Source organism: Anguilla rostrata, chromosome 19 (genome assembly GCF_018555375.3).
Source record: "Anguilla rostrata isolate EN2019 chromosome 19, ASM1855537v3, whole genome shotgun sequence".
In the NCBI taxonomy this organism is placed as follows: Eukaryota; Metazoa; Chordata; class Actinopteri; order Anguilliformes; family Anguillidae; genus Anguilla; species Anguilla rostrata.
In genome coordinates, this window is record NC_057951.1 from 6,877,245 (window position 1) to 6,904,149 (window position 26,905).

The 26,905-nt window shown below is 46.5% G+C and overlaps 3 protein-coding genes and 1 long non-coding RNA gene across 8 annotated transcripts in view; 1 reads left to right on the forward strand and 3 right to left on the reverse strand.

Annotated features, from left to right (window-relative positions):
• LOC135246089 (protein shisa-like-1a) overlaps positions 1–4,900 on the forward strand; it is a 14,524-nt gene extending 9,624 nt beyond the window's left edge. Inside the window, exons 4-5 of one of the 4 annotated variants that reach the window (XM_064319615.1) lie at positions 1,323–1,619; positions 2,704–2,835. In XM_064319615.1, coding sequence (XP_064175685.1) covers positions 1,323–1,619; position 2,704 — 298 coding nt within the window. In that variant the 3' untranslated portion in view covers positions 2,705–2,835. Of the gene's footprint in view, positions 1–1,322; positions 1,624–2,699 lie in introns of those variants that run through there. The other 3 variants (XM_064319614.1, XM_064319612.1, XM_064319613.1) reach the window with 3 other exon arrangements.
• A 2,500-nt stretch (positions 4,901–7,400) lies between these two features.
• LOC135246098 (uncharacterized) lies at positions 7,401–8,567 on the reverse strand. Its single transcript, XR_010327500.1, has 2 exons — positions 7,821–8,567; positions 7,401–7,698 (listed from the first exon to the last, which is right to left on the reverse strand). It is a non-coding gene; the product is annotated as an uncharacterized LOC135246098 (long non-coding RNA).
• A 468-nt stretch (positions 8,568–9,035) lies between these two features.
• On the reverse strand, positions 9,036–18,018 carry parvg (parvin, gamma). Of its 2 annotated transcripts, none has more exons than XM_064319607.1 (13): positions 16,778–18,018; positions 16,369–16,563; positions 15,923–15,987; positions 15,619–15,721; positions 14,552–14,695; positions 13,489–13,604; positions 13,181–13,236; positions 13,009–13,043; positions 12,746–12,807; positions 12,501–12,569; positions 12,110–12,211; positions 11,735–11,807; positions 9,036–10,809 (listed from the first exon to the last, which is right to left on the reverse strand). In XM_064319607.1, exons 2-13 carry the CDS (start codon positions 16,433–16,435, stop codon positions 10,736–10,738), a joined length of 966 nt encoding a protein of 321 aa, XP_064175677.1. In that variant the 5' UTR covers positions 16,436–16,563; positions 16,778–18,018; the 3' UTR covers positions 9,036–10,735. The 2 variants fall into 2 exon arrangements, with proteins under 2 accessions (XP_064175677.1, XP_064175676.1); XM_064319606.1 differs by having other exon boundaries at positions 16,369–16,566.
• A 130-nt stretch (positions 18,019–18,148) lies between these two features.
• Positions 18,149–26,651, reverse strand: parvb (parvin, beta). The gene is made up of 13 exons (XM_064319605.1): positions 26,499–26,651; positions 24,716–24,805; positions 24,286–24,356; positions 23,928–24,030; positions 23,681–23,821; positions 23,326–23,441; positions 22,682–22,740; positions 21,997–22,016; positions 21,719–21,780; positions 20,834–20,902; positions 20,128–20,229; positions 19,587–19,659; positions 18,149–19,328 (listed from the first exon to the last, which is right to left on the reverse strand). The coding sequence occupies exons 1-13, from the start codon at positions 26,536–26,538 to the stop codon at positions 19,252–19,254; spliced, it is 1,023 nt and encodes a 340-aa protein (XP_064175675.1). The 5' UTR covers positions 26,539–26,651; the 3' UTR covers positions 18,149–19,251.
• Positions 26,652–26,905: the final 254 nt, after the last annotated feature.

The window sequence follows — 26,905 nt, forward strand, 5'->3', positions numbered from 1 at the left end:
ACATAGACACACAGGCTTTATTTAGAATAGTTCCCACTGTTATGAAAAAGCTGTTTTTTTGGGGGTTTTTTTTACCTGCTTTCCCCGTCTGCCACAGTCAATATTTCAGGGCTAGTGAAACCCCCTTCACTTCAGGCTTTAGGGTGATGTCCCGTCACCCTGGACACAGGCCTTGAACCCACGTCTGCTGGGGGCATTTAAAACCAGTACAACCGTCCCGCCTTCAACTGTCCCGCCTGCATTCAGAAGCCCCGCCGTCCCGCGAGGGGCTCTCCCCCGCCGCCCCTCAGGGGCGTGTGCCGAGCCGGGAGCCGGGTGCCGAATTTAAACTGCGGGGACGACAACCTTCCCGTGCCTTTTTCCACTCGGATACGTTTCCTCCATAAAAACCAGCGGGCCTCGGCGTTCCCCCGGGTGACATTCACCGCCTCTCATCAGAGCCGCGCTTAAATACGATCAGAAAAACCGTCCGCTAAATTAGCTTTTTTATTTATTTATTTTTTTTTCAAAATTTATGATTCGAGAGCGAACCCGCGGCGCGACCGGACCGCAGCCGCCGCGAAGCCGTCCGTGGGGATGAATCTTAACGAGACTGGATCTGCGAAACGTCTCCCTTAGCAGGCGAGGGGCTCGCGGCTTCCTCCTGCCGCTGCCATAAACAATCCCCCACGGGTCCTTTCAGTTGAGCGATTTTGTAACGCTTTGCATTCAGGTTCTGTTTACCAACACCAGAGTTAGAGCGTTAGTTATCCTGAACGAGGAAATGCACAAATCCATCAACACTTATTCATGTTAACCAAGCCATTAGCAAAGGTGGAATAGGAGCTAGAGTTTTAGTAAGTAGACTAACTAATGTGGTGTTCATGCAAGCGTTACATTAGTGAACAATTTGCTCGTGTTAGGAAATACGTCCTTAAGTGTTTCCTGTCGGCACATGAAACATTGCCTGCGATGACCGAAAAGGAACAAATCATACTTCAATGACATTGAGTTCATGTGGAAGAGAATGGCACGTGGCTTGCTTGATGAAATGCGAATAAATTATTTTTTCATGTTAACAAATGCCCTAATGGATTAGTTCATTCCTTGCTTGTGTCAGTTAATGCATTATCTCATAAGTTAATGGTGCCTTGTTGTACAGCGTTATCGGTTGTTTTGAGAGGTGAAGCTGTCCTCTCCTCCTGTGCTCTCCTCTACTCCTGTGCTCTACTACTCTACTCCTGCCCTCTACTCCTGTGCTCTACTGCTCTCCTCCTGTGCTCTCCTCCTGTCCTGTCCTCCTGTGCTCTACTCCTCTCCTCCTGCTTCTCCTCCGGGTGCAGTAACTACACCGCCCTGGTGGGGGTGTGGATCTACGGCTTCTTCGTCACGCTGCTCCTGGCCCTGGACTTCCTGTACTACTCGGCGCTCAACTACGAGCTGTGCCGGGCGTACCTGGAGAAGTGGGGCCTGGGGGGGCGCTGGCTCAAGCGCGCCCGGAGCCGCTGGGACAGCCCCGGGCGAGGGGGCGGGGAGCCCCCCCCGCTGCACCCCATCGTCCTGGCCCACCACCCCCGGCACAGCCTGAGGGCGGAGGCACAGAGCCCCTCACTAATGTCCTTCCACACCTCCACGGCCTGGTGAGTCACACGCGAGGGCTTCATTGGCCGAGGGCTCCGACCAATACGAGCACAGAGAGGGGTGATCTCAAAATGCCGTCATTACAGATTGGGCAATGTTACAATACCGTCATTAGAGAATCAAATCAGATTGGAGAGAGAAATTTTATAGAGAACCATCACAAAAACACTTGACAGAGAAACAGAAGGGAAATTGGGAAAAACCAGGCCAGAACCACCAAAAAGCTGGGTAAAAAAAAGGGGATAATGTTACAATACCATCATTGTAAAGTGGAGTAATGGTACATTACCATCATTACAAAATGGAGTAAGGTTATTGTTCCATCATGACAGACAGGGTAATATTACGTGACCGAGTGGAGTTATTGTATTCACTACAGAGAAGCGTAATGGCTCCATTTCAAGGTACAAACACATGCAGCTGGCAAGGGCACGCACAGAACACAAACATGCGATGTAAAGACACCGCATGAATAAAAGATTTCTGCAAAGAATGAACGCAGATCAATAACTCACCTTTGAGAATGAATAATGAGGGCAACGCAAGCAGGAAGGAAAGCTCCTGAATAACAATAAACAAAAAAAAAAAAACCTGGCGCACATTTCAATCGATTATTCGACAAAAGCCGACCCGGGCCGCACGCTAGCAGTGGAGCACCGCGCTCGGAGTGCCGCGCTCACAGAGCGAAAAGAACGCTCTCTGTGCAACTCCTGTCTTTTCTTTAACCGGGATTTCCGAACCGAAGTCTCGTCCTCGCTCGTTAACATTCGCCGCAGATTCGTAAAATAAGCGTGCGCGAAGGTCGGCGAGTTCGGGGTCAGAATTTTATACGCACGTTTTAATAAAGCGAATGGGCCGTAAATTAAAAAAACGTCCCGGTCGCAGAAACGTACCTGAGCCGTTGCCGCGGTGATTTAAGACGGCGCTCCGTAAATCACTCCCGCGCGCGGGCGCGGCCTTCCGCCCGTGAGCCGGAGGGCGCCGTAGAGCCGCCGCGCATCGCCGCCGCTGCCCGCAGAGCGTGAAAGTTACTGTATATATTAATTCCGATTTTTTTTTGCTTGTTTTATTCTTGTCAGAAAGACGCACTGCAGGGATGATGTTGAGGCACGTCGAAGCCGCAGACCCACAGACCCGTGCGTAACACACCCCACCGCCCTCCGACGCAACTGCCACACCACAGCAGGGCTGGGTGAGCCCGGCCAAAACAGTCCGCCCCTCGACGTCCTGAACCCCGCGGAGACTCACCTGGGCGGGGCGGAGTTTCGGACCCGCGCGGGACCTCTGAGGAGAACCCGAGGCCTGTCGTCCCGCCCCCTCCTCCTCACCTGGACCTACGCGGGAATAGCGGATTACTGGCTCAACCAATCAGCAGGGAGATAAACGATAAACTTTAACCTGGCAATGCCTGTAAGATACTTTCGTTTTGTTCCGTATACAGCTGCGTAGACAACTCTGGGTTAAGTCGTATTGGAGCCAATGGGTGCGAGAACTTCCTGGATTTTTACTCATGAGAACTGGTCAGGGAATCAGTGCCAGAAATATCAGACGTCGGTGATGTATCCGGGGGACGTGGCAAGGGTTGCTTAATTCTCGTAAGACGTCGCTACTTTAATGTGTTTGCAGTCTAAACGAAAATGTGAAAACGTTTTTAAAACTACTTAACATTTTAATGGGATATTGCGTAGAGTAGAGGAGGTTTAGAGCAGTCGCAGTTAGTCGTGGTTATCGAAGGGGTCGTAGTGAACTTAGTCTCTCGTGCTGGTGTCTTGTGAACCTGTCGTGACCGGATAGCTAGGGCCGGGAGCGAAGTGCGCCCCGAGCCTGTTAGGCTAGTCGCTTTTTTGTAGAAAAACCGTGAGTACAATGCCGTTTTGCTCAGATGGAGCTGGAGCAGGAGGCAGCGCGACACGGAGGGACACCGAACCGGCGTAATTTCAAAATCGTGGAACCTGCAAAACTACGTCCGAATGACACCTGACCCCGAAAACCGGATTGGCGCTGGTTTTTCTGGTTCCATCGAGAAAGCCCAATCGAGGCCAGCCAGTGCGCACGATGCACGCGCACCCCCCCCCCCCCCCAAAAAAAAACCTAAGAAGTACATGGCTTCCATAGGAGTCGCAAATGGTGCTGGTGAGCTTTGAAACGCAGAAATCGGTCAATTTTGGGCAGACTGGGACAGGGACACTTGTCTCTACAAGATGGGTACAGTGAAAGCAATACGAATATTCAGTTACAGGGACACATCAGCAATAATAAACTGCATTTACTAACACAGTGGCTGTGGGATTTTAGCATGTGTATTTCGTTTAAACGGGCCAAATCAGATTTGTTGTACAAATCCTACATTTCTGTGCAGCTGGCCAGGCGATAATCTTACAATTGGCCAAATTCAAGGATTCAAGTGTTTTGATGACGAGCAAAAAGTCAACAGTGTCGTGCGCGAAGCGACAAAGACACGACCTGAGAGGGCAGAATAAAAAAATTTAAAAAACAGTCAGGCACGTCATTTACTGCAATTCAGTTCGTTTTTTATTTGTATAGCTCCCCAGTGGGAAGAGAAACTCGGACTACTTAAATTTTGGAACTTGTGAGCACCATCGACAGGAAAGGGAGTGTGCCCTGCTGCAGCAACCTAATCTCACAAGGGCCGGACAGGCAGACGCACGCACGCACGAACATAGTCTCTCTCTCTCTCACACTCATGCTCTCTCTCAGGCACAGACACACACACACATACACACACACTCTCTCCCTCTTAGGCAGTCTCGCAGAGACAGACGCGCACACACACACAGACACAGAGAGAGACGTGCACACACAGAGACAGAGGTGCAGAGAGACACACAGACAGAAAGACAGATAGAGACAGACACACAGACACAGACACACACACACACACAGGAAGGTCTTTCACATTCTCAGCACACTCCAGAAAACTTGAGTGGCACGGCGTTGCTCGTTTCACAACTTGCTTCAACGCGGCCTTGTTTTTATTCTTCAGAAAGTGTGAAGCATTTCGACCCTGGCCCTTAGGTCAGAGGAGACCAGGCGTGCAATTTCACTCATGAGGCTGCCGTGGCAACAGTTGCCTTACAGTGAATCTTGGCCGTGTAGCTGCTGGTTCTTCAGTCCAGGTGTGATGATGTCACGTCACCAGGTGCCGTCCGTTTTATCTTAGATAGAATGTACAGTTTGAGTGGAATTGTAATTGCACTCGGTGACTTTGTATTGTTATAGCAGGGAAAAATAAAGATCTATCTTTTCCGGTGTATTAAAATGCCTTGGAGTGCTTTTATTGCTGGGGTCAGTAGCAATGATTTCTCAGGCAATGGCATCTCAATCATCCTGCTTCCTGGGTGGCTGTTTTATGTCAGACTTTCACTTTGGAATGTCCAATCTCACCATGAAACACGTTTTGGTGTCAGCACATATACAGCCGTGTAGTTAGGCTATTTTTTGCTCCTGTGGCTATTCATTCGCTTTATGCGGTTTAAGCCTAATAAATTAATTTCTGAAGTACTCAAGAATTGCCCTATTTTTGGTTTATCAGTATCTGTATTTGTTTGTCAGTGACTAAAAGGTCACAGGTTTCAATTCCCATGGTCCCGGGTACACTGCCGTTGTACACTTGAGAAAGGTACCTAACATAACATCGCTTCAATATATATCCAGCTGTATAAATGCATGCAATGTAAAATGCTATGTAAAGTTGTGCAAGTCTGGATAAGAGTGTCTGCTAAATGCCTGTAATGGAATGTTAAACCCAGCCTGTGGATTTCCAGTTATTCGCATCCAAGAGCCTATTCCACCACAAGCTTAAACAAATGGTCTCAGAAGCAGGAAGCCTCGCGTAAGCTCCGACATCCTGTAATGCTGTTTAAACGTAAACGCAGCACTGAGTTATCGCCACTTTACGCATAATTACGTTCCGCCAGCACGTAGACCGCCGTTTGTTAATGGCGTATCCAAAAACAACCGCTCGTTCTATTATTAGCACAGCTATGCGTCTTACAAATATGTCAGGTGTACAATAAATAGCAATCATCGCCACATACAAGTAGAAGCCATCAAGATGATGAATATTTACATGTCTGCATTGCTGCACCACACCATAACTATTACATTAGAATGGCGGTGACAACACAAACTGTTGAAAATATATCCTATTCAAATGCCTACCGGCTGGTCTATAAATGAGGTTTGTACTGTTGCACATATAACTCAGTTGAAGGACTCCTCTTCCCCTCTCATCATATAATTTTTGGTAAGATTGCAGCTTTGTCACTCAGCAACGTGTCACATTTGGTGATGTCAGAAGTCCTGTCCCATTTCATGCTTTGTACATATACGCCTGAAGCCACTGTCAAAGGTACCCTAGAAACACCATAAGGCATCATTGATCATATCCAGTGTTATCTAGGTTCTGAACCTCTAAACTCACATTATGGACTGTGTCCAATGAATAGTTGTCCTTATTTTTTTATTAAAAAGTGACTTTTTTTTTAGTAACCTGTCAAATGAATTCTCCAAATAATGAGTGTGAAGAATACATGTAATGCTGGCGCTAAGGTGTCAATATTATGGACAAATGTTGATTGAATCCCAGTCTCTCCGATTGAGCCGTTTGTAAATGGGGTTTTCACGTTACAGCGCGTTTACTGTGGAATGAGCTCTTGTGTTGTGTTTTGTTACATCCCAGGGGTTTCAAGAACATTAGGAATTGCAACACAGTCAATACGTTTCAAATAAATATGCACAGTGTATAAGCCAGTATTCAGGGGTAGCGGGTGAAAGTATGTGTGTTGAAATGTGACTCTCACCTTCAAAAAGAATGCTTGTGGAAGGGTGTTCCGGTCACCTTGGTCAGACCGGGCAAATTCACGGCAATGCAACGACGCATTCTGGATTTATGCGCTCTCTGATGATGCGAGGTTATGTCACGTGGTAATGAGCCGTAGATCAAAGCCTGAAGAGATGAGAAAAGCTTCCCTTGTCGCTAGGGGCGTGTCCACGCACTGGGAACCAGTACTACGGGAGTCCAACCTAGCAGTTCTTCCATTACATTACTTCACATTGCATTGTGTTCATTTCATAGACACTTATTCGGGGCACCATGCAAGTGTAGGAAAACAGAAAAGTATGGGGTGCATTTGTTTAAAAAAAAAAAAAAAAAAAACGCTGGGCCATTTTCCCATATTTAGCAATTCCAAGGGCAAATTTTTTTTTTTTTTTTTTTTTTTAATACACCATTTTGAAAGTTTTGCTGTGTCAAAAGTAATGTTTTTCCATCAATGCATGATTTAAGAATTATATATTACACATAAATGTGTATGTTAAATATAAATATTAAGTGAAAATGTTAAATATAAATGCAAAATGTTCAGATATCTACAATTAGAATTATGACTAGTGAAAATACAATTGCAGATATCCGCAAATGTATTGTGGATATCCATAATTCAATTCTTCCTAGTCAAAATGAACATTTCAGATATCCACAATTGGCATTATGACTAGTAAAAATGCAATTTCAGATATCTACAATTATAATTATGACTAGAAACAATGCAATTGCAGATATCCAGAAATGTATTGTGGATATCCGTAATTCAATTCTTCCTAGTCAAAATGAACATTTCAGATATCCACAATGACATTCTTCCTATCCACAATTGTCATTTCAGATATCCACAATTGGCATTATGACTGGTAAAAATGCAATTTCAGATATTTCCATCTGAACCAAAATTCAAGAAAAATACCACTTACAAAGCACATCAACGTATGCAAAAATGTTAATTTATTTCCTTACAGTGACATTCATGACACATTATGCAATTCCAAAGGTTGGAGCTTGCAAAATTCCCTCTGTCATGTATTTTTTGAAGGCTTCATTGCAAGAGTGCATCGGCAGGTGGAGTAAAAGAAGACAAGTATTTGCTTCTGGGAAGATTTTTCTGCCCTCGTGGAGAAACAGGATTTGTGGCTGGTGGGGAAATCCAAGTGGAAGCACTGCTGAGGCTCCAGAGGCAAACTCCAAGACAGTCTCAAGAGTGATAGGGCCGGCTTCCTCTTCTGTTGGACACCAGGTAGAGAGTAATTATCAGACACGTTGGATTTAATTCCTCAATTACGTTACTTAGTACTTAGGAATCCTCTTTTTTTTTTTTTAAATGACAAAAATACAAAATACAAACCCTCAATGTCAATCAACCAGTCTCTCCAGAAGCATATTGTCTGGTCTTCTCGAGATCTTCTATTGCTGCCCTGCATGGAGAAGTCCACTGTGAAAAGACTGATCAGGTCCCTGGCCTAAAGTGGTCTTTCTTCACATACAAACAGCTCATGGAAGAGGGCAGGGTATATCTGGAGGTGTTCAAGTAATCCAAGAGTCTTCAAGCCCTCCCTAAACCTGCAAGACAGGAATATCCCTATTAGGAGTCATGAATTAATTTAAAGTGGAACTGAGTGAATTTCCTGAGTTACCTGATTTGGGACTTGAATGTGTGGATTTTCGATAGATTAACTGTAAACTAAAATTATTTATGAATACATTATTATTTCCTAATTTTGAAAGTTGTTAGGCCGATCAGAGAAGGCTTACCAGGCCCTGACGGTCCGCCACTGTAAATAACAAAGGTACATACACACAGTCCCTAGTGCTAACATGCTAAAGCAACCATGAAAACTTACTTCGTGTCACTGGACTACGTCGGAAGAGTCGCCTTGTGGTAGAAAGTAAATCCTGCGGACTTCGACTTGGGGATGCAAGATCCTGTCTTGCACGAGAAGCTGCATTAAACAGTCGATCAAACGTTGACGTTCTGTCCCTTTCCCTTCCCCGGTCCATTCCGTTCTCGAATTCCGCTAGAGAATCCAGCTAAAACGTCTTGTTATAGTCGCCAGCAAGAATCTGTTCCTAGGTGATGTGTTTACTACAGGTCACACAGAGTTACACGTCAAAACATTGCGTCAAAAGTCGCCGTTACGTTCGTTCTATGTCAATGACAATTTCAGATATCAAAAACTGAATTTATATATGAGCTTAAAACAGGCTTGGCAGAGTAAGCGGCATTTGGTTCATGAACAAATCCTTGTGCAGTCAATCTGTTTTTAATAGGACGATCCAATTTATTAAAGCTGCAGTAGGTTTTTTTTTTTAAGCAAGATATCAGGGAATGGTCATGCTTAATTGGTAGCAGTCATAAAAAGAGCTGCAATGAAAGGAAATCCAGCACCGTAAAATATTTATAATGTAACGCTACACATCAGAGAGAGAGAGATGCGATCGTACCCAAATTTATATGACGAGGGAGGAAGAGGAGTCATCCACCTCCTGAACCAGGTGGGGAGAAACTAAACAGCCAAACTCAGAGGACCCAAACGCAGAGGAAAGGCGCAGGAAACAAAAGCAATTTTCAACGCAGATGAACTTTACTTAAAACATACTCAAAAAAAAAAAAAAAAACTGGAAAAGGTCAACACAAAAACTATAAGGCTTGGAAGACTGACTCTGAGAAGACCAAAATACTTAATTACTAAATACCTAGACAGGTAGAGCTTAGGAGAAACAGCTGTAGCTAATTATAGAACGTCAAGGACACAATGGGTGACTGCACAGGCAAGAATGACATCACAATGGGTGATTTGATCTCCACGGCGATTTCTAGCAGTGTGAAGCAGGAACTTTTACACTACACAGGGCAAAGTTGTTGAAAATCATGGAAAACTGAAAAAAGACTAAGAAATCACAGACCGAGTGCTTTAAAACATTAAAAGCATTAAAAACATAAACATTAACCAATGTATCATGCACAGCGGTGGGGAATGATTTGAATCAATCAACATTTCCTTTCATTCATACTCAAAAGCAAAGGGAGGAAAAGTTTCATTTTGACTTGCAAGTGAAAGATAAGGACAAATGTTGATTGAATATTGGGAGGCGGTGATGATGTTTTAATAAACTAACGCAGGCCAGATGATTTGCAAAAAATAACAGAAAGTGACTTGACTCAAGATGGCATGTGAACTAAAAGAGTATCTTGCTAAACATACCTTGGGATAACTTGATAATAAGCTTAGTTCTACACTGCATATTAATCAAGAAACTGAGAACAGTTAGGCTTTCTTTTCAGGAATACATTTTGTTTTAGTTATAAAATCAAGAGGAGACTCAGCTACTATTTTTAAACCTTAAAGCTGCAAACTTAAATTTTTAAAGCTTGCAGCACGTTTCTGTCTTGTTTTAACCCGCAAAGTTCACAAGAACTGTGCACTACTCAAGTCGTGAGTGCCACCGTGTGGCCAAAGAGTGCAACTGCATCTCTTATTGCCGAACGTCTCATGCTGCTATGGAGTCTTGTTTGAGAGGCAGGCCTCACTGCATTATATTACACCACGTTCACCCAGATTCTCTCATCTACAGCATCTTACAATGTAGAAGACACAGAAATGCATTCTTCGGATTAATATGAACAATACTGCCAGAACCAAATTACATGCTAAAGCACTAGTGTACGCTAAAATCTTAAGTACAAATTCTATACACCAAGAGGCTACACCGTATCGCCTGTTGTGTTGAATGAAGTGAAAATCGCAGTTTGAGGGGGATAAACCCTCATTCGACTGCGGAAACAGAAAGCGAATGTTTGACCTCCAGCGCACGTGCAAAAAGTCCTTGGAGTTTGCGGTCGGCTGGAGCGGCTTTCTCGTGCGACCGAGCGCATCCCTGTTTCCGCGGACGGGTTGCACCCGCCTGTTTAATCCGGGTGAAGAGCGAATGAGACAGCCGGATCGAGCTTTGCTAACGCTGAACCAGGTTAAGCCCGCTCCTAATTGCTGTTGGCACAATGCAGCTCTCTCTGAGCAAGAGCAGATTAACTCCAAACACACAACGAGATTAACAGATTAACCAAACAACTGGTTGATTAGGTAGGAGACAGATAGTGAGGGAGGAAGGGAGGAAGGGGGGAGAGAAAGAGATCAGAGAGGGAGAGAAAGAGAGGTGGAGTTGGCCGGGTAACGTTTGGGAAGGAGCAGAAGTTAAATTGCGGCGTGCGGCGATGTCTATTTCCGTTCCCAGCTTCCTTCTCCTCCGCTGTTTCCATGGAGTTCACTGGCTCTTGTGCTTCTTGAACAGGACGTACAGGACCTTCAGTGTGGCAGTAAGGTCCCCGGAGACGATATCTGGGAGCACACAGGTTATTTTATTTTTTTAGTCAAAAATAGCCAACGCTCTTCTCCAGAATTACCCACAAGGCCGCGTTAAGGGTGTTTGTGTGTGAGCTTGTGTGTAGCGCATGCACAAAGCTGCGTTTAGTGTGTTCGTGTGTGAGTTTGTGTGCAGTGTGCATACAAGGCCATGCTGAGTGTGCTTGTGTGTGATGGTGCAGTGTATGCACAAGACCGGATTAAGCGTGTTTGAGTGTGACTGTGTGTGCACGGGAAGCACAAGTTTGTGTTAAGCATGTTTGTGTATGTGTACAGTGTACACACAAATATAAGTCACGTCATTGACATTAAATATGCAGGGAATGAAGGATCGTGTACGAGTCACACAAAAGATCCCGGCCACACTGATACATGTTGTTTGAATCACATACATCAGAACATGCTGATTGGCTCTTTGCAGTGTTTAAAACCCAATTAATGAGTGACATTTACTCGGGAACTTTAAGCAATGGGATTCCTAATTCTACCAGAGAGGTTATTTGGTGATTCAAGGGAAGCTATAAATGAATCCAATTAGCGAGCTGCTCCAAGGTTAAATTAATTTAGCCAGTCCAAGTATTACTGTTCAGCAGCCTGAATATTCGTAATGCTGGCTGTCCTGCCAGGCAAATCACAGGCTGTCAGTGATTAAAGTGGGGACGCCCTGCATGTCACGCTCATCAGAGTTAACAGACAAGCCACACATGCATCTTTCAGGTAATATCTCTAAATTAAGGTTTCACCAGTCTGCAAAGGATTACCGGAACAAGCTATAAATCGGCTTGAGGAACAGCTAGCCACTAAAAGCAGTTGTTTTATTATTCAGTGATTATAGAAAGGAACACGTGGAGAAAGCGTGTCGTATCCTGTTGAATGAAAAGGTCGGTTCGCTTTTGCTCACCCTGGGGGTCGATGTTGGACATCTGCAGTCCCAGGTCATTGAGGAGGTCCAAGGCTAGAGTCACGTTGTGGAGCTAGAATAGTGTGGGGGAGGGCAAGGGTGGGGGGGTGGGGGGGGGGCAATGTGGCAATGTTTGCAATATTCTTTTTTTAAATCATCGTTTTCATTTCTCTTTTCTTCCCAACTTTTGGAATGCCCAATTGTATTTTTATTGGTGCTCGTTGCTGCAGCCTGCATTACCAATTTGAATTGGACTTTCCAAATTTAGATAGGTCTGGAGATGCCCGATTAAATAAATTAATAAATAAATTTAAAGAGGAAGGAGGTTTCTGTCACAACATCTGACAGTCTTCTTCTACAGAGTCGATCACTCACCATTTCAGACTTGCAGGTGGGAGTGAGGTAGTATTCACACAAAGGTATGAAATATCCCTCCAACTGTCCAAGCAGCAGGAGCAGAATGACTCCATCCGCAAACTGGAGACAGGAATAAAACAGTTATAATGCATGCACTTTTTCTACGGAGACCATTATATTATACGCACTGTTTCTACAAAACATCTTTTTACCATTTCCCTTAAGGACACCTGCCAGGTTATTCAGCAGGTAACAGGTTGTTACAATTGTACAGTAAGAGCTTGTTACAATTCAGAGGCTGCACTGTACTTAGAACAGTACTTAGAACAGGAACCAGCACACACACACATGGTCCCCATCAGTTTGGGAACGCCTGGAACAGGCCATTTTGTGTTGAGCGTTCACTTACCTGCTTCTCCACGTCCGTCACCTGCAGTCCCAAGGTGGACACATTCATGTTGACAAAGTGAAGGATGGCCTGTGGGAACAGACAGGTAAGGGACATGCCAACGTCAGTCCACACACACACACACACACACACACACACACACACACACACACACACACACACACACACACACACACACACACACACACACACACACACACACACACACCCTGGCGTGAAACCCGCTACGGGACGGCCTCTCCTACCTGCGTCACCGTGTTGATTTTGTGGGAGTCCAGCTTCATGAGCTGCTCAATGGGGTCTCCCTCTGCAGTTTGTGAAAGAGAGGCGGTTCAGCAGGGAAGCCATTAGACGGGAACGCGACTCAAAGACAGAGTGGCCTCTCTCAAGAACCGAGGCTTTCTGGGATATCAGTGTAAAAGGTCATGGACTTTTCTTCTCTTTTTCTGTTCTGTTTTTGCTCGTAAAATGTTATTTTCTTTTAACTGTTCTGTTTCTGTTCGCTTACGTTTTGGAGTGGCTGACGAGCCGTCGGCTGAATCGCTGAGGGAAGGAACGGAGAAAAGTGAGAAATTATCACGCTTCGCAGAAATTTACCGAAAAATTTGGCTGTGATGAACAAGATGCAAGAAAAAACTGGTTGTGAATTTCAGGGGAACTGCTCGGCAAAGCTTATGCACCTTGGTTCAGTAATGTGTTCCACCTGTTTCTCGGACTTGATCCCAGACTTGCTGACCTGCGAAAGAGGTCATGTGTCAGGATCCATATTCATAAAGCATCAGAGCTGGAGTTCTGACCTGGGAGCGGTTAGCAGGTGAGTTCATAATGAATAATCTAAGGGCATCCTTCAGGCCCTGACCTAGGTTCAGTTTCGCCTTCTGGCTCATAATGGATGAGGTTAGGATATGAACGGGAGAAGCTGATCCCAGATCAGTACTTTGTGTAGAACGTGGAAGTGCTTTAATGAACGATGTGCTCCTGAACTGACCTCCAGCAGGACCACCTCCACGCTGACGCCCAAGGGCAGGGCCAGATCGGGCTGGAATCGCCTCACTATGGCAACCAGGAGATGGAGAGTGGCCAGCAGGTTCTTGTCGTGGATGACTGGAACATAGGAGGCAGAGAGAGGTGCACCATGGGATGCCTGCCTCCAGGCTTGCCATCCACACAAGCAACATGCCCCTCCCATTCAAACATACTGGACTGGCTGAATTACTGGTTCTGGCTCCATGTGCATCTTGCTAAACTTTTAAATGAATTCAATTAAAAGAGATGGTTTCCATGGACTGGCTCATTACATTACATTACATTACATTGCAGGCATTTAGCAGATAGTCTTATCCAGGGCAGCTTAGACAACTTTTTACATTGTATCCATATGCAGCTGGATATTTATTGAAGGAATGCAGACAAAGCACCTTGCTGAAGGGTACAATGGCAGTGTCCTACCTGGGAATCGAACTTGCAACCAGGAGCGGACTGCGATGTTCATGAAGCACCAGTTGCTACTCTCGAAGCAGTAGTACCTACACTGCTGCTCATGTATAATGCAGTAGTACCTATGTGCTCATGTCATGCTAGTATCCTACACTGCTGCTCATGTAATGCAGATAATCTACACTGCTGTCAGTATAATGCAGTAGTATTCCACCTGATGCTCATGTATATCGTAGTACAGTTGTCTACACTGCTGTCTCCATGTATAATGCAGTAGTATAATATCCTACACTGCTGCTCTATTGGTATATAGCAGTAGTATAATATCCTACACTGCTGCTCATGTATAATGCAGTAGTATAATATCCTACACTGCTGCTCATGTATAATGCAGTAGTATAATATCCTACACTGCTGCTCATGTATAATGCAGTAGTATAATATCCTACACTGCTGCTCATGTATAATGCAGTAGTACAGTGTTGTCCTACACTGCTGCTCATGTATAATGCAGTAGTATAATATCCTACACTGCTGCTCATGTATAATGCAGTAGTATAATATCCTACACTGCTGCTCATGTATAATGCAGTAGTGTAGTGTTTGAGACTCACGTTTCACGCTCCACTTGTGGGCGGTCTGATCCGGCGGGCCCAGGTTCTGGTTCAGGGCCTCCATGACGACCTGGAGCTTGTGCAGCTGCGCCTCCCCCGTCACGGCTATCTCGTCCACGGGCAGGCGCACGCCGGACAGCTGGGCTGGCAAACGGGGCGCGCACGACATCACCAATCCGGCGTCGGCCGGGTTCTCGGCACGTTCGAGCGCTCGAGTCGTAACGTGGCCCCGAGTCGGCCGTCGAGCGAAAGGAAACCGCGGAAACCGGCGGACGCCGCGGCCCTCCGGGACTGGAGTTTGAGAGCCCCGCGTAACAGGGCGGGCTGCGGGACGCACGTTCATTCACACGCGCATAGACCGCCGCTGATCCGATTGGCCGACGCAGACTTCAATCAGTAATCAGCTGACTGACATCATTTAATTGCAAGGTGAACCACGATGTGATTAGTCGCCATAAAACCACAAGAGGGTTCAGCTCATTGGTGTGTTACAAATTAAAAACGTAACAAACAAGAACTATCGACAGTGAAAACATTATTTGGTTCGTGGCTTATGTCCAGTGTGGCCCATTTTAAAAGGTACTGTTCGTTTTTCTTCTTTTGGTAATTCTCTCTTAACTGATGCTGTTCTTCCAGAAATTCTGAACGGCCAATGTCGTCCTCCCTACAGGAGCCTGGCTGAATCGTCCCTTCCCAGTGAGAAAAAGCCAGAATTTATAAGCCTAGAGGGGTGGAAATCTAGGTTGAGAACCGTTTTGACATAAATGGGCTAGGCTAACCCCAATATAACTCAGATTTTACCCAGATGTATCCTGGCTACAACCTAGTCAGCTAGGAAATGTCAACTTTTCAACCAAACATTGCTGGGTTTTCACCAGAACGCCCCAACGGCCATCTAGGAGGTGACCAGGTTGTACCCGGGTAAAACCGGCGCTGCATTGGGGCTAACCTAGTCCGTTTACATGACAAAATGTTTCTCAACCCGAGATTTCCACCCCTCCAGACATTCAGATTTTGGCTTCTGCTCGCTGGGTATGAGAGGAAGTCGGAAGCGTCCGGTTCCTTACCCAGGAGGTGGTGGAGCACCAGGCCGTCGTAAAGGTCTTCCTCCAGGCTCTGCACCACGATGTGCTCTCGCTTCAGAGCGCTGTTGATCCAGCCGACGAGGACCTGGAGGGCGGAGTAAAGGCACGTGAGGGCGGCCGCCGTGCGCCTCAGAGGCCTAACGACCGCCCCCCCCCCCCCCCCCACCAATCTCCTCGCCGCGCCACGACGACGGGCGGGATCCCGTTCGGGATTCCGATTTATTGTTGGTCGACCGCTCCGCGAGCTCGACGGGGGACAGCGAACGGTCGAAAGGCGCGCCCCTACCTCTTTCAGCTCCTCGAGCTTGGGGTCCTTCAGAGACGCCGGCTGGATTATCGTCCTGGTTTCGCCTGAGGGAAAAAAAACAAAAAAAAAGCGTCAAAATGTGCAGCCGACTCTCGTTAACGGGGAGGGAGCGGGCCAGCGGCGAAATCGCTTTAAAGCTTTCGACGAAACGAAAGTCTCGGTTCAATAATGAGCTCTGACCGAGATCTTCAAGTGTTTTTTGGGTGTTGTGGAACATCAGAGAAACAGGGTTCCCTGACAGCGGTCTGGTGAACATGTCAGGTCAGAAAAGCCAAACATTTTCTCGTGGAGAAACCAGTTTGCGACGCAGCTGGAAAGTTGTCGGTGGCGGTTAAAAGTGTTCAAAATTTTGCTACAATGCTATTGCTCACTGCAATGGAACTAGAGCACGCTAACAGGAACTGTGGGGGGGGAAAGAGGCTCACCCTGAAAGACTTCCAGATCCCCAGGGTCTCTCTTCTGCTCGAAACACGCCGCAGGGGCCTGATCCATCTTCTCTCCTCTGGCTAAGACACGTCACGCAGCCTTTTAGGGTTTGGCCCACTGCTCAGTTTGCCCAGGTCTCTTGCCAAACACTGGGCAACCCGCTCTACTCCTGAGCAATGGGGTTCGGAACCAGTCTGCTGCGTGTGTTTTCACCAAAACACGTTGAAAAGTTAGTGCACCATGATTAAGCAGCAACCCAGCACTGTGTGTGTGTGTCTATGTGGTTATGTGCGTACGTGGTCCTGTGGGTGTTTGTGTGTGCTTGTGTGTGTGTGTGTGCTTCTATTCCAGGTTTGAGCGGATCACGTCGCATTAAAAAAAATCATAAAAAATACAAAATCACCTTACCTCCAGAGAATCAAACGCACCCAAGAGGAAGTCAGCTGTCCACAGGTTTCACACCAGCTCAGTCCTGAGAGCAGTTCTACCACTTATTGAAATCATCCAACGTTTAAGATGGACAGATTGTTGCATCTGGCACAGGCGAATGAAAGAGAAAAGAGGAAGAGAAAAAGGCCCAACGAAGGACCCGTCACTTCCTGTTTGGCTGCAGTGTGGTTCTGCTGACTTCCTGTTAAGCGCAAACCTCTTTATGTGATGCGGCAGTTGTGAATGTCGAAATCTGGTGTCAAAGAGCATGAACAGAGCAGTGTCACTAGCGCTGAACAACTCATGCAAATATTCTTGCTTATTTACCATGTATCCGAAATTGAACACACACTTTTTTGCAAAAAGTTACAAATGACCAATTGTAATTGCACAAGGAAAGCAGCAGAGAACTCCCATTACATCACACTCACACAATCACTTAGCAGACACTGCTATCCAAAGCACCTTATGTGCACTAAATTACTCCCAATGCCAAAACTTCAGGTAAGCCGCATTCAAACACCACAGTCCCTATAGGGGTAGGCGACCAAAGCTATTAGCTTAGCCTCACCTACCAATAGGTCACAGCAGTGAACGCAGAACAATAACTACCAATGACTACTCACAACCCGGTGTTACAATAATACGCACACTAATCGCTTATAAAAGCTGTGCCCTGCCTGACATTTCGGCCTCCAACATCACTGAGTTCCAAGCCCGGCTGCCACGGCCCGTGCGCGGGTGATGAATGTTTGGACGCTCGAAAACGAAAGCTCTGCTACGCGTCGGTTTGGCCGCGCCGCAGGAGCCGACGGGACGTCAGCGACAGGCGGCAGACTCTCTTATCCCCCGCTCGAATCACAGCGTAGCACGAGCGCTCATTACAAGCAGCCTGAAGTTGAAAAGTGCGCTTTGAAGGAAGTGAATACTGGGAGTGTGTGCTTTAAAGAGTGTGTTAAAAGAAGTGTGTCAAAAACAGTGTGTTAAAATGAGTGTGTTAAAAGGTGTGTGTCATAAAAGAACTGAATATTAAAAGTAGTGTGTAAAAAAGGAGCACGCTTCAAAAACCTTTCCCGAACAGCTTTTCTCCCTGAAGAAAAAAAAAACTGAGTGAAGAAAAGAAAAAAATGCCTAATTTCCTCAGAGAAAGGAAGGAGGAAAGATGCCAGGTTGTTGCTCTGAAAGACTGGCTCGATTCGGGGCAAAGCGGTAACCATGGGAACTGGGGCAATATGGAGTAAAACTAGAAGAGAGCGGGGAGTGGGAGTGGGTGGGGGTGAGGGTGGGGGTTAAGCTCCAGGTAAACACAAGTTCACACACCACAGATTAAAACCACAGCCAGCAAAGGCCTAGAGAGGTGGGTTGACACAGCTGGCGCATTTATTGGCAGCAGAAGGGCTTTCCCAAACAGAAACGAGGGTACCGTGACAACAACAAACGCCCTCCAACAACGACAAGAAATGACACAAAATCAACCAAACGAACGCAGACGAAAGAGACAGACTTTCGTCAGGATTTACGCGTTTTTCCACTTGATTTAAGAACTCATTTAATCAAACATGAGAGCAGAAAAAAAACAAAAAAACTTCTCTTTAAGTTGCCACAATGCATTTTAAAAAGTACAGTTTTTGAAAAAGCAATTTGAAGTTGCTTTACCCAAAAGAGGTTTTTGTGTCATAAATATGGTGAGGAAACATATCGCATTTAGGCATTTATCATATACTTATCATATTATCATATATTTATATATTATCAAAAGTGACTTGCATACGGCAGGGGGTGTCAAACTCCCAACTCTAGAGGGCCACGGTGTCTGATGGTATTTGCGGTTTTCTTGAAATCGGCACCAAATTAAAGCTTTGAGAAAACATTGTACAGACTCTTTTGCCAGCCAATGACTTAAATGAATCACTTATGTTGAAATGCACCCAAAACCAGCAGACACTGCAGCCTTCGGGACAGGAGTTAGACCTCTATGACGTAAGGGAATGCCACCAGTCATTCTGGCAAAATGTTCAAAACAACTGAAGACACCAGTGCTGGTTCGTAGTTATCAAACCACGGCAAAACATTTCCACTGACGATACATACAGTCTGCAGCTGTAACACTTAGCATTGTAAAACCACGTCAGATCAAATCCAGTTCTCATTTTTATAAAAATCCAGTTTCACTACAGCTCGTCTGACTATCAGTTATCAACTTTTTAAAAATGGCGTACAGCTACAGAAAGCAAGCCTGTAAGAAAAGACAAGAGTCATGCAAGATCCGTAAACGGCCAACACTGAAACCCGACGCATTTTGATTCGCACGTGGGGTTTCAGGAAAATCGTCCCCCAGCCCTGACGGCTTTGCGTCTCTGTGGGCCCGAAAGCCCCCCCATCAGCCCAAGCCTCATCCATGGACCAGCGCCACCTTCCCCTCCCCCTCCCCCCCAGCCCAAGCGGTTGAGATGCTACTCCGAATCTTTGTAGTTGGTGAACAAATTGTAGAGGACCCTCAGAGTGGACTTCAGCTTTAAGTTGACCACATCTGAAACAAACACAAATACCAATGCTGTCTCACACATGTGAACACATTATCAATTATGACCATGGCTGAGGCACATGTTTGCTGATAGACCGAGGTGATACTGTTATACATTAATTAAGCATTATGTTAACTTTTCATTTGTTCATAGTAGTACAGTAACATGAGTGACTTGATCACATATACATTCGCAAAACACAGGATAAAATTATAATTAGCATGCACACGCACAAAAACACACACACACACACACACACGCACCTTCAGGCCTAGCCTTGGGCTTCCTCAGCCCCCCGTCCTGCATCAGCTCAAAGGCGAAGGAGACGTTGTGAACCTGGAGAGGAGAGGAGAGGGTCACAGCCTCCCCATGAAGAGTAAACACCCCCCCCCCCCCATTAACGAGCCCCAAAACAAACACTTCTCCTACCCAAGGTCTCTCAGACCCAATCATATCCCCCTCCACGACCCATCTTCACAAACCTTGTCAAATCAGACTTCAGTTCACCATTCTGCTGAACACAACATTTCCCACTCAAACCTGCCGTGACATCAGACAGAGCAGCGGGGGACGCACTGACCGTGCGGTTTAATGCCACACTTGGGATCAGAACCTCTCCCAACGGCACGTTCAGCTTTTTGTTTTCGAGCCCCCCCCCAATATCTTGCGCTCTCCTGGGGGGGGGGCGATATTATCATATTTTCCCCGTTTCCTAGGTGACCGCATTCATGTGTTCATGCCGTTCATCCATCCGCTTGTGCGACCTCTGACTTCCCACCTCGGTGTCGACGTCCCTCCGCCTACCTTCTGCTCAAAGCTCTCCGGGGTGAGGAAGAAGTGGTACAGGGGGATGAAGTAGTCTTCCAGCAGGCCCATGAGGAGCACCAGGTACACGCCGTCTGCAAACTGGGGACCAGGAAACGAGGAGGGGAAAAAAAAACAGGTTTGGCTGCTTAATGGGGACCTGTCAGGCGTCTGCTGTGGTTATGCTCTCGGAAAAAAATTCCATCTAGGAGCGGATGCACTAAATTAGAAATGCTTCTCACTTTCTATAGACCTGACGTGTCAGTGTGCCAGTGCGTATTTGTGTTTGCCCCTGTGAAATAAATGCAATACAAATAAACGCAGCGACACAAAATAGGCATTAACCACTTGTTGTTGAGTGCCTTTTTTGAGACTGCGACGGCTTTGTCTCGCTCGAGGTGTGAACTGGCAGCCTCACAGTTCGCAGTCCTTACGAACATTCAAATTTTCATTGATTCAAATTGAAAAGTTTTGGGAGTTTGTTCCCAACTGACCCTCTTACCTGTAGCCCAGACCTTCTCTGTTATAATTGCATGCGTTTCAGAGGGATAACGAAGAAGAGTCCACCAATCACAACCAGCACAAAAACGCTTACTGTGATTGGTGGATAGCAAGGTGACATCAGGAGTGCTTAATGCCCATTAGTTCCTGATATGTACCAGGAAGGGGAAGTGTCACTCAGCAGGGCTGTCTTGCCACACCGTACCTGGGACTCCAGCTCTGTCACCTCCAAGTTCAGCTTGTTAAGGTGTTTGTTCACAAAGGTGATGAGAGACTGTCGACAAGAGGAAAAGCCGGTCATTGCAACACCTGGGCTCTACTGAACAGAGTCTTATCACACAGCTCTACTGAACACAGTCTTATCACAAGGCTCTCAACACCATTCGCACCCCAGTGCACAATGTGTTCAAACTTAAATATTATTATTCTTGAATAATAATAAGCAATTGTTTTTAATTACACTTTAGTTGTCTAATGAAAGATAATTAAACAGCTTAATTGTACAATACGAGTCAGAAAGAGCGATTCATTCCGTAATGAATGGATGTTCATTTTCATCAGTCCGATCAGTTCCCAGAGATCAGTTCCCAACTATTCACTGAAGCAGTGGGAAAATGAGCTAATTAACTGTATACACTTCTGCTGGTTTAACTGTAGGTTAGATCACAATAAGGTGTTTTGGGTAGTGACGCAGGAACAGTCTTCAGCTGTTATTCATAAAAAAACGTAGCTAAAATATCAATAAGTGATTAGGGTAATTTAATAAACGAAAAGCAGAAGCTGGCATGTAATCCAGTAGCAGATATGGCCCGTGTGCCCACCTCTGAGTAAAACCATTTTATGGAAAAGTAAATGGTAATAAAGCAAATGGTAAGGAGCCAAGCCTGCTAAGTGCCTAAATCAGTTTCACCACAACACCATGGAACCTTAACGGGTTTCTAACAACCTCACTGGATCAAGATATTGAGCAGAAGTACACTCCAGGAACCCCTGGTCTATCGTAAGCTCTGTTTATTAAGATGAAGAGAGAGGGGAATTTATCCGTGAGGCTGCGGCAGCAGGGTGTGCCACTTTCACCCGAACGGTTTACCTTCTTAACGACGTTGAGTTTGTCAGGGGCGTGATCTAGCAGCGTGTCGAACGCATCTCTCTCTGAAACGAAACCGGAATCAGTGTCACCCGAAACTTACGTCCCAGGCTTGCAAAAACGGCATTTAAAATGAACACATTCCAGACTGCTGGGTTGCTCATTCTGTTAAGGCACTGTTTTAGTGCATGGACAGGCCCCTCGGTCTGGTGTCTGTTAACGACTGGGAATTCCACATTAGCCAGAACAATCGGGAAAACCTAATGAATTAAAATACTCACCAAATCTTCCCATCATCATCCTGTAAATAAATAGATACATGGAAGAGACAGAGACACAAATATAGGCTTACAGTCTGAAAATGAATACAGAGATAGGGTAATAAAAGATAATTTAATGGATGGGGGAACTCACATTTTAGGGGTTCCATATTGGCTAGAAGAGCTGACCGTACTACAATTTATAGTTAAACTGACATTGTGGGTAAATTCTCAATATGACATTTTACCTTGGGTGAATTTTAAAAAATTATTATTATTATTTTTTTTTTTGTATGAATTTCAATTCTTACGTGCACAAGTGAACCTGCACTCACTTTGTGGCTATGCCACAAAATGTCAAACCCCATTTGATGAATCCAAGCGCTGCCCAGCGATAAGGGAGGAATTGCTCCAAGCAAAACGCTAATGTAAATTTTCTCTTTCTCCAATGAAACATTGTATTTGTAGGCTCACCTCATGACCGTGAAGTCCCCCAACTAATGAAAGAGAAATGACTTTTCTTTGAGCTACTCGGATCTTAAACATTTAGCTTAGATGTTGGATGTCATGTGTCCACATACTTTGTTGGCTATGTTCTATAGACTTGGACTGCTGCAGCAGATCTCTATATAAGTATAGAAGATCAGAGGCAATGCAGGAGTTGATCATCTGGTTAGCCTGGAGAATCTGGGGCTGGGTTACTCACTCGGTGGTGGAGGTCAGCTCCTTGGTCACATGGGACAAGTGCAGGATGCCCTCTCTTTTCTGCCAAAAGCAATAGCATTGTGAGATAATCCTCAGTGGGCTTTTTCTGTGATCTCCGTGCTTTCACTCTAGGATCACTGCAATCAGAATCGGGTGGCTTTGCAGAGGCACAAAGGTAGAAACTGTACAATAAGAGGTTGGTGTGTCAAGCATAGGGAAACAGGGGAAAACCAGCATGGGTGTGGTCTACTCTCAGCCCACAAACGATCCCCCCCCCCCCCCCATGCTGCCAGGGGCTCAGTTTCCTGCCATGCCGTATCACTTCCTCCCGTGCCGTTTCACTTCCTGCCTGCCATGTCACTTCCTGTACTGTGATCCCATGTGTCTGTCACCCTCTCTGCTTTCCCTCTGAAAAATGCATATGGACAGACTGTCTGCTATCAATAAAAATAATATTTATGCAGAAATACATGTTTTGCATATTAAAGATTTGTACACCTAGCCTTGATTAAGTACATTTGGTAAGTGGTACACCGGAAGTGCCGCACGTTGGATTTGAACCCGTGGCCTCCGAGTGACAGTGCAAGCCCGTGCAAGCCCAAGTCACCTGCTACGCTACCCGCTGTGCTGCCTGCATCCACTCACCTTGACAACCACCACCTGTACGGTCACCTGCTCGGGGAGGCGGACGGGGGCCTGGAAATGTATGACCAGCGCCACCAGCAGGTAGACGATGGCCACCAGGTTCTTGGAGTGAATGGCTGAAAGGGAAAGAAGCACTCCGATTGGCTGCATGTCAGTGGGGCAGGGTGGGGCGGGGGTAGTGGGGTGGGGTGGGGCGCTGTTGGTGGAGCAGGGCGGGGTCAGGTGGGGACAGTGGGGCGGGGCAGGGCAGAAGGGCGGGGCAGAGCAGGGCGGGGTCAGGTGGGGCAGCAGGGCGGTGGGGACAGTGGGGCGGGGCAGGGCAGAAGGGTGGGGCAGAGCCGGGCGGGGCTCTCACCGTCCACGCTCCACTCGATGGCCCAGCCGTGGGGCCGGAGCAGCTCGTTCACCGCCTCCAGCACCGTCTGCAGCTTCTGCTTCTGCCCGACCTCCGACTGCGTTACCTCGGCGACGTTCAGCTTCCGCCCGGACAGCGTCTCTGGATCGGAGGGCGGGAGAGAACTGCTTCAGTCTTCAGACACCCAAACCCCCGCCCCCCCCGCCCTACCTAACATGGCCCCCTCCCACATCGCTGAATCGCTCACCAAACAGCTTCTGCAGAACCTGACCGTCGTACAAATCTTCCTCCAGGTCCTTCACAATGATCCTCTCCTCCACCAGTTCGCTGTTGATCCAGTCAATCAGCACCTGGGCGCGATCACAGACACACAGACACGCCCCCTTACAGACGCTTACAGACGCTTTTATGTTTTCAAAATGCTGACTTTAAAATGCCATTTAATATTTTGTACTTTATTTATTTCTTTTCTCTCTGATGTCTTATTTTTTCATGCCATTCGTTTATTTGGAAAGCGCTTTCCATGTAGAGGAAAAAACACTTTGTAAATGATGCTTTAGTGTGGTTATTATTGATTGCTGTTGTTTCTTTTGAGAGATCCTCACCTTCAGCAGTTCTTTAAGCCTGGGGCTGTCCCTGGACGTGGGGTCCAGCATGGTCCGCTCAGCGTTCTCCTCTGGAACATGGGGTTAAACAGGGCAAATGAGAGAAACACACACACACACACACACACACACACACACACACACACACACACACACACACACACACACACACACACACACACACACACACACACACACACACACAGAGTAAGAGAGGGAGAAGAAAAGACCATGCAGCTGATCCACACACTCACACACAGTACTTTTATTAATCATGGAAAGTCCATCAAATAAATAATTTGCCATCTAATCACTTCCCACATTATTTCCAGTAGGAAGGATCCGCTGGATTTAAACTAAGAGCTGCAACATATTCGCTGAGAAGGCTGCCGTGCACTGGAGACCCCTGCTGGAGAGGAGGAGACATTACCGAGCAGTGTGTCCTCCGGAAGGACCTGGGTGCTGGACGGCTGGAGGGGGGCGTTGATGGCATGCTTCCCTTCTTCCTGCAGATCACTCGCTGCAGGGTAACAAGAATGGGGGGTGGGGGGTGGGGGTCATATGTACCTTTAGCCACACCAGGAGAAGTCAGCGTGATGTGGCTGGGCTAGCAGTAAGTGTGTCGATTCAGACAGAAACGAGTCCAGACAGCCAGTGATCACCGAGACTCCACCACGACCGTGCAGGATGAGAATACCAGCAAAATGCTGCCTCGGCTAGTGAGATCTGATTGGTAAGAAAAACCCTAACTAAACCTTTAAATGAGGGGTCTCTCAATCTTATACAGAAAAGGCCACTGGGGGGGAAAAGGTCACTAGGGGTTGATTAGTAGAATCAGGGGTGTCACTACTTGACTGGAATGAAAGGGAATTTATTAAATGGTAAACGGACTGCATTTATAGAGCGCTTTACAATTGATACCATGATCATCAAAAGCACAGTTCAGAAAATACAAATGTGCCTCATGCCCCTGACTATGTGTCTAATAAATCCATGCATAAGGAGTTTGGAGCCAATGCCATTTTCATTTTGTCACATTTGCACATGTCTTTAACAGTCATGGCGCCTCCACCACGAGAAGCACGACTGTCTGACACCCAGAGGGACACCAGACTAAATCACACCCAGCTGGCCATCTTTGTCTAAAATAAGCAGATGTTTCAGAGCTTTCTGTTGTGGGTCAAAAGAAGAGATGAAAGCCGTGCACTTTCTGCTGAGCTACGCCGAGGAAAGCAGACGGAATGGGTCGATATTAATTTGAGCTTGCATTCATTTTTTTATTTGACAAGACCGTTCTAAAAATTACAAATCATTTTTTCCCCCCAGAGTTCTACCACTGAATTAAAACAGAGCTCTTCAAATAGAGTTTCCCCTGGAATTCACACACTTCTGTTTCAGTTCTGCCTGCAGTACTTTTTTAACCTGCAGGAAACCGTCCTTTCAATTGAGTTTTTATGGACCATCACATTGTAGTATATACAGTATAATAAAAATACACAACACAGACAAAAGCTGGAGGCAGCGCACTCATCATGTTTAAGATCGGCATTTCCTGCATCCCTGCGCCTCGCCGTAATCTACTTCCTCTCTCCACGCCTGGGTTTGGTTGCTATGACACCAAAGCGCAGAGCGTGCACGCAGTCACAGGGAATCGGAAATGTTCCTTTAGAATTCCCAAAGAAAAAAGGAAAGGGAAAAAGGCTAACTTTAGGGTGAAAATTTAAGCATCGTTTAAAATATGGAAAATTAGTTCCAGGTTATTTCTGAAAGCAACTCAAACAATTAACACCAGCAGTATGGCCGTATTCCTTACGCATTTCAGGTTCGACTACAGAAGACAGTACAGCACGTGCCATTAGTTTCAAACTCATAACAATTACTTTCACATTAGTCAAACTGCCCGAGGTGTGTGAAGGGTGTCTGGAGAACTCTGGGAGACGAAGGCCCGTGAGAGGCAGAGGGAACCCCAGAAATGCTTAAAATAGCAGCCTCTACATGACTACAAAACAAAATACTCACTGTCCCATCAGCTCTGACAGAGAACCTTTCCACTCCTCCTGGGCTGGTGCAAACACACTAAGAGCTGAGTTAACATAGATTATTTCACTCTGTTAAGGGCAAATTTAATAAATGACTCTTGAGAAGCGTCTCCTACCCAAGAATTAGGGGTCCCTGAACCCTGTTCCCCTCCACTCCCCTGTGCTCCACAGTACCTTGTTTCCGCTGCTTGGTCCCGCAGAGGAGGCCGGCCATGTCCCAGAGCAGGGGGGCTTTGATCAGGAGAGGCTGGGGCTGGTCTAGGAGCTCCGGGGTGAGCAGGCGGGAACAGCAAGTGGCCGGGGAACAGCAGCCGGAGGCGCCAGACGCCAGCGAGCCCCGCCCCCCCCCCCTGCTATTTTCATCCCGCCCCGCCCCCCCCCCCCCATGACCAACCCAAACGCTTCCAGTTACACCGGGGGAGGGCTGGAGGTGGGGGGTGGGTCTGGGAGCGAGGGAGGAGTTTGGGGGGTGGAGTTTGAGAGGACGGGGGTGGAGTCCAGGTGCTGTGGTAGGTAGGATATGAGGGGAAGGGGCGGAGTTTTGCCTTATCGCATAGCATTTTAACTATTTGACACCACCG

Coding starts and splice junctions, on each gene's coding strand:
- parvg (XM_064319607.1), bottom strand. CDS start 16,435: ATGGATCAGGCCCCTGCGGCGTGTTTCGAGCAGAAGAGAGACCCTGGG. Junction 12,808..13,008: donor CTCGTCAGCCACTCCAAAAC/GTAAGCGAACAG, acceptor CACAAACTGCAG/AGGGAGACCCCATTGAGCAG. Junction 10,810..11,734: donor GTCCAACATCGACCCCCAGG/GTGAGCAAAAGC, acceptor GTGTGCTCCCAG/ATATCGTCTCCGGGGACCTT.
- parvb (XM_064319605.1), bottom strand. CDS start 26,538: ATGGCCGGCCTCCTCTGCGGGACCAAGCAGCGGAAACAAG. Junction 24,357..24,715: donor TCCGGAGGACACACTGCTCG/GTAATGTCTCCT, acceptor CCCATGTTCCAG/AGGAGAACGCTGAGCGGACC. Junction 20,903..21,718: donor AACTCAACGTCGTTAAGAAG/GTAAACCGTTCG, acceptor TCTTGTCGACAG/TCTCTCATCACCTTTGTGAA.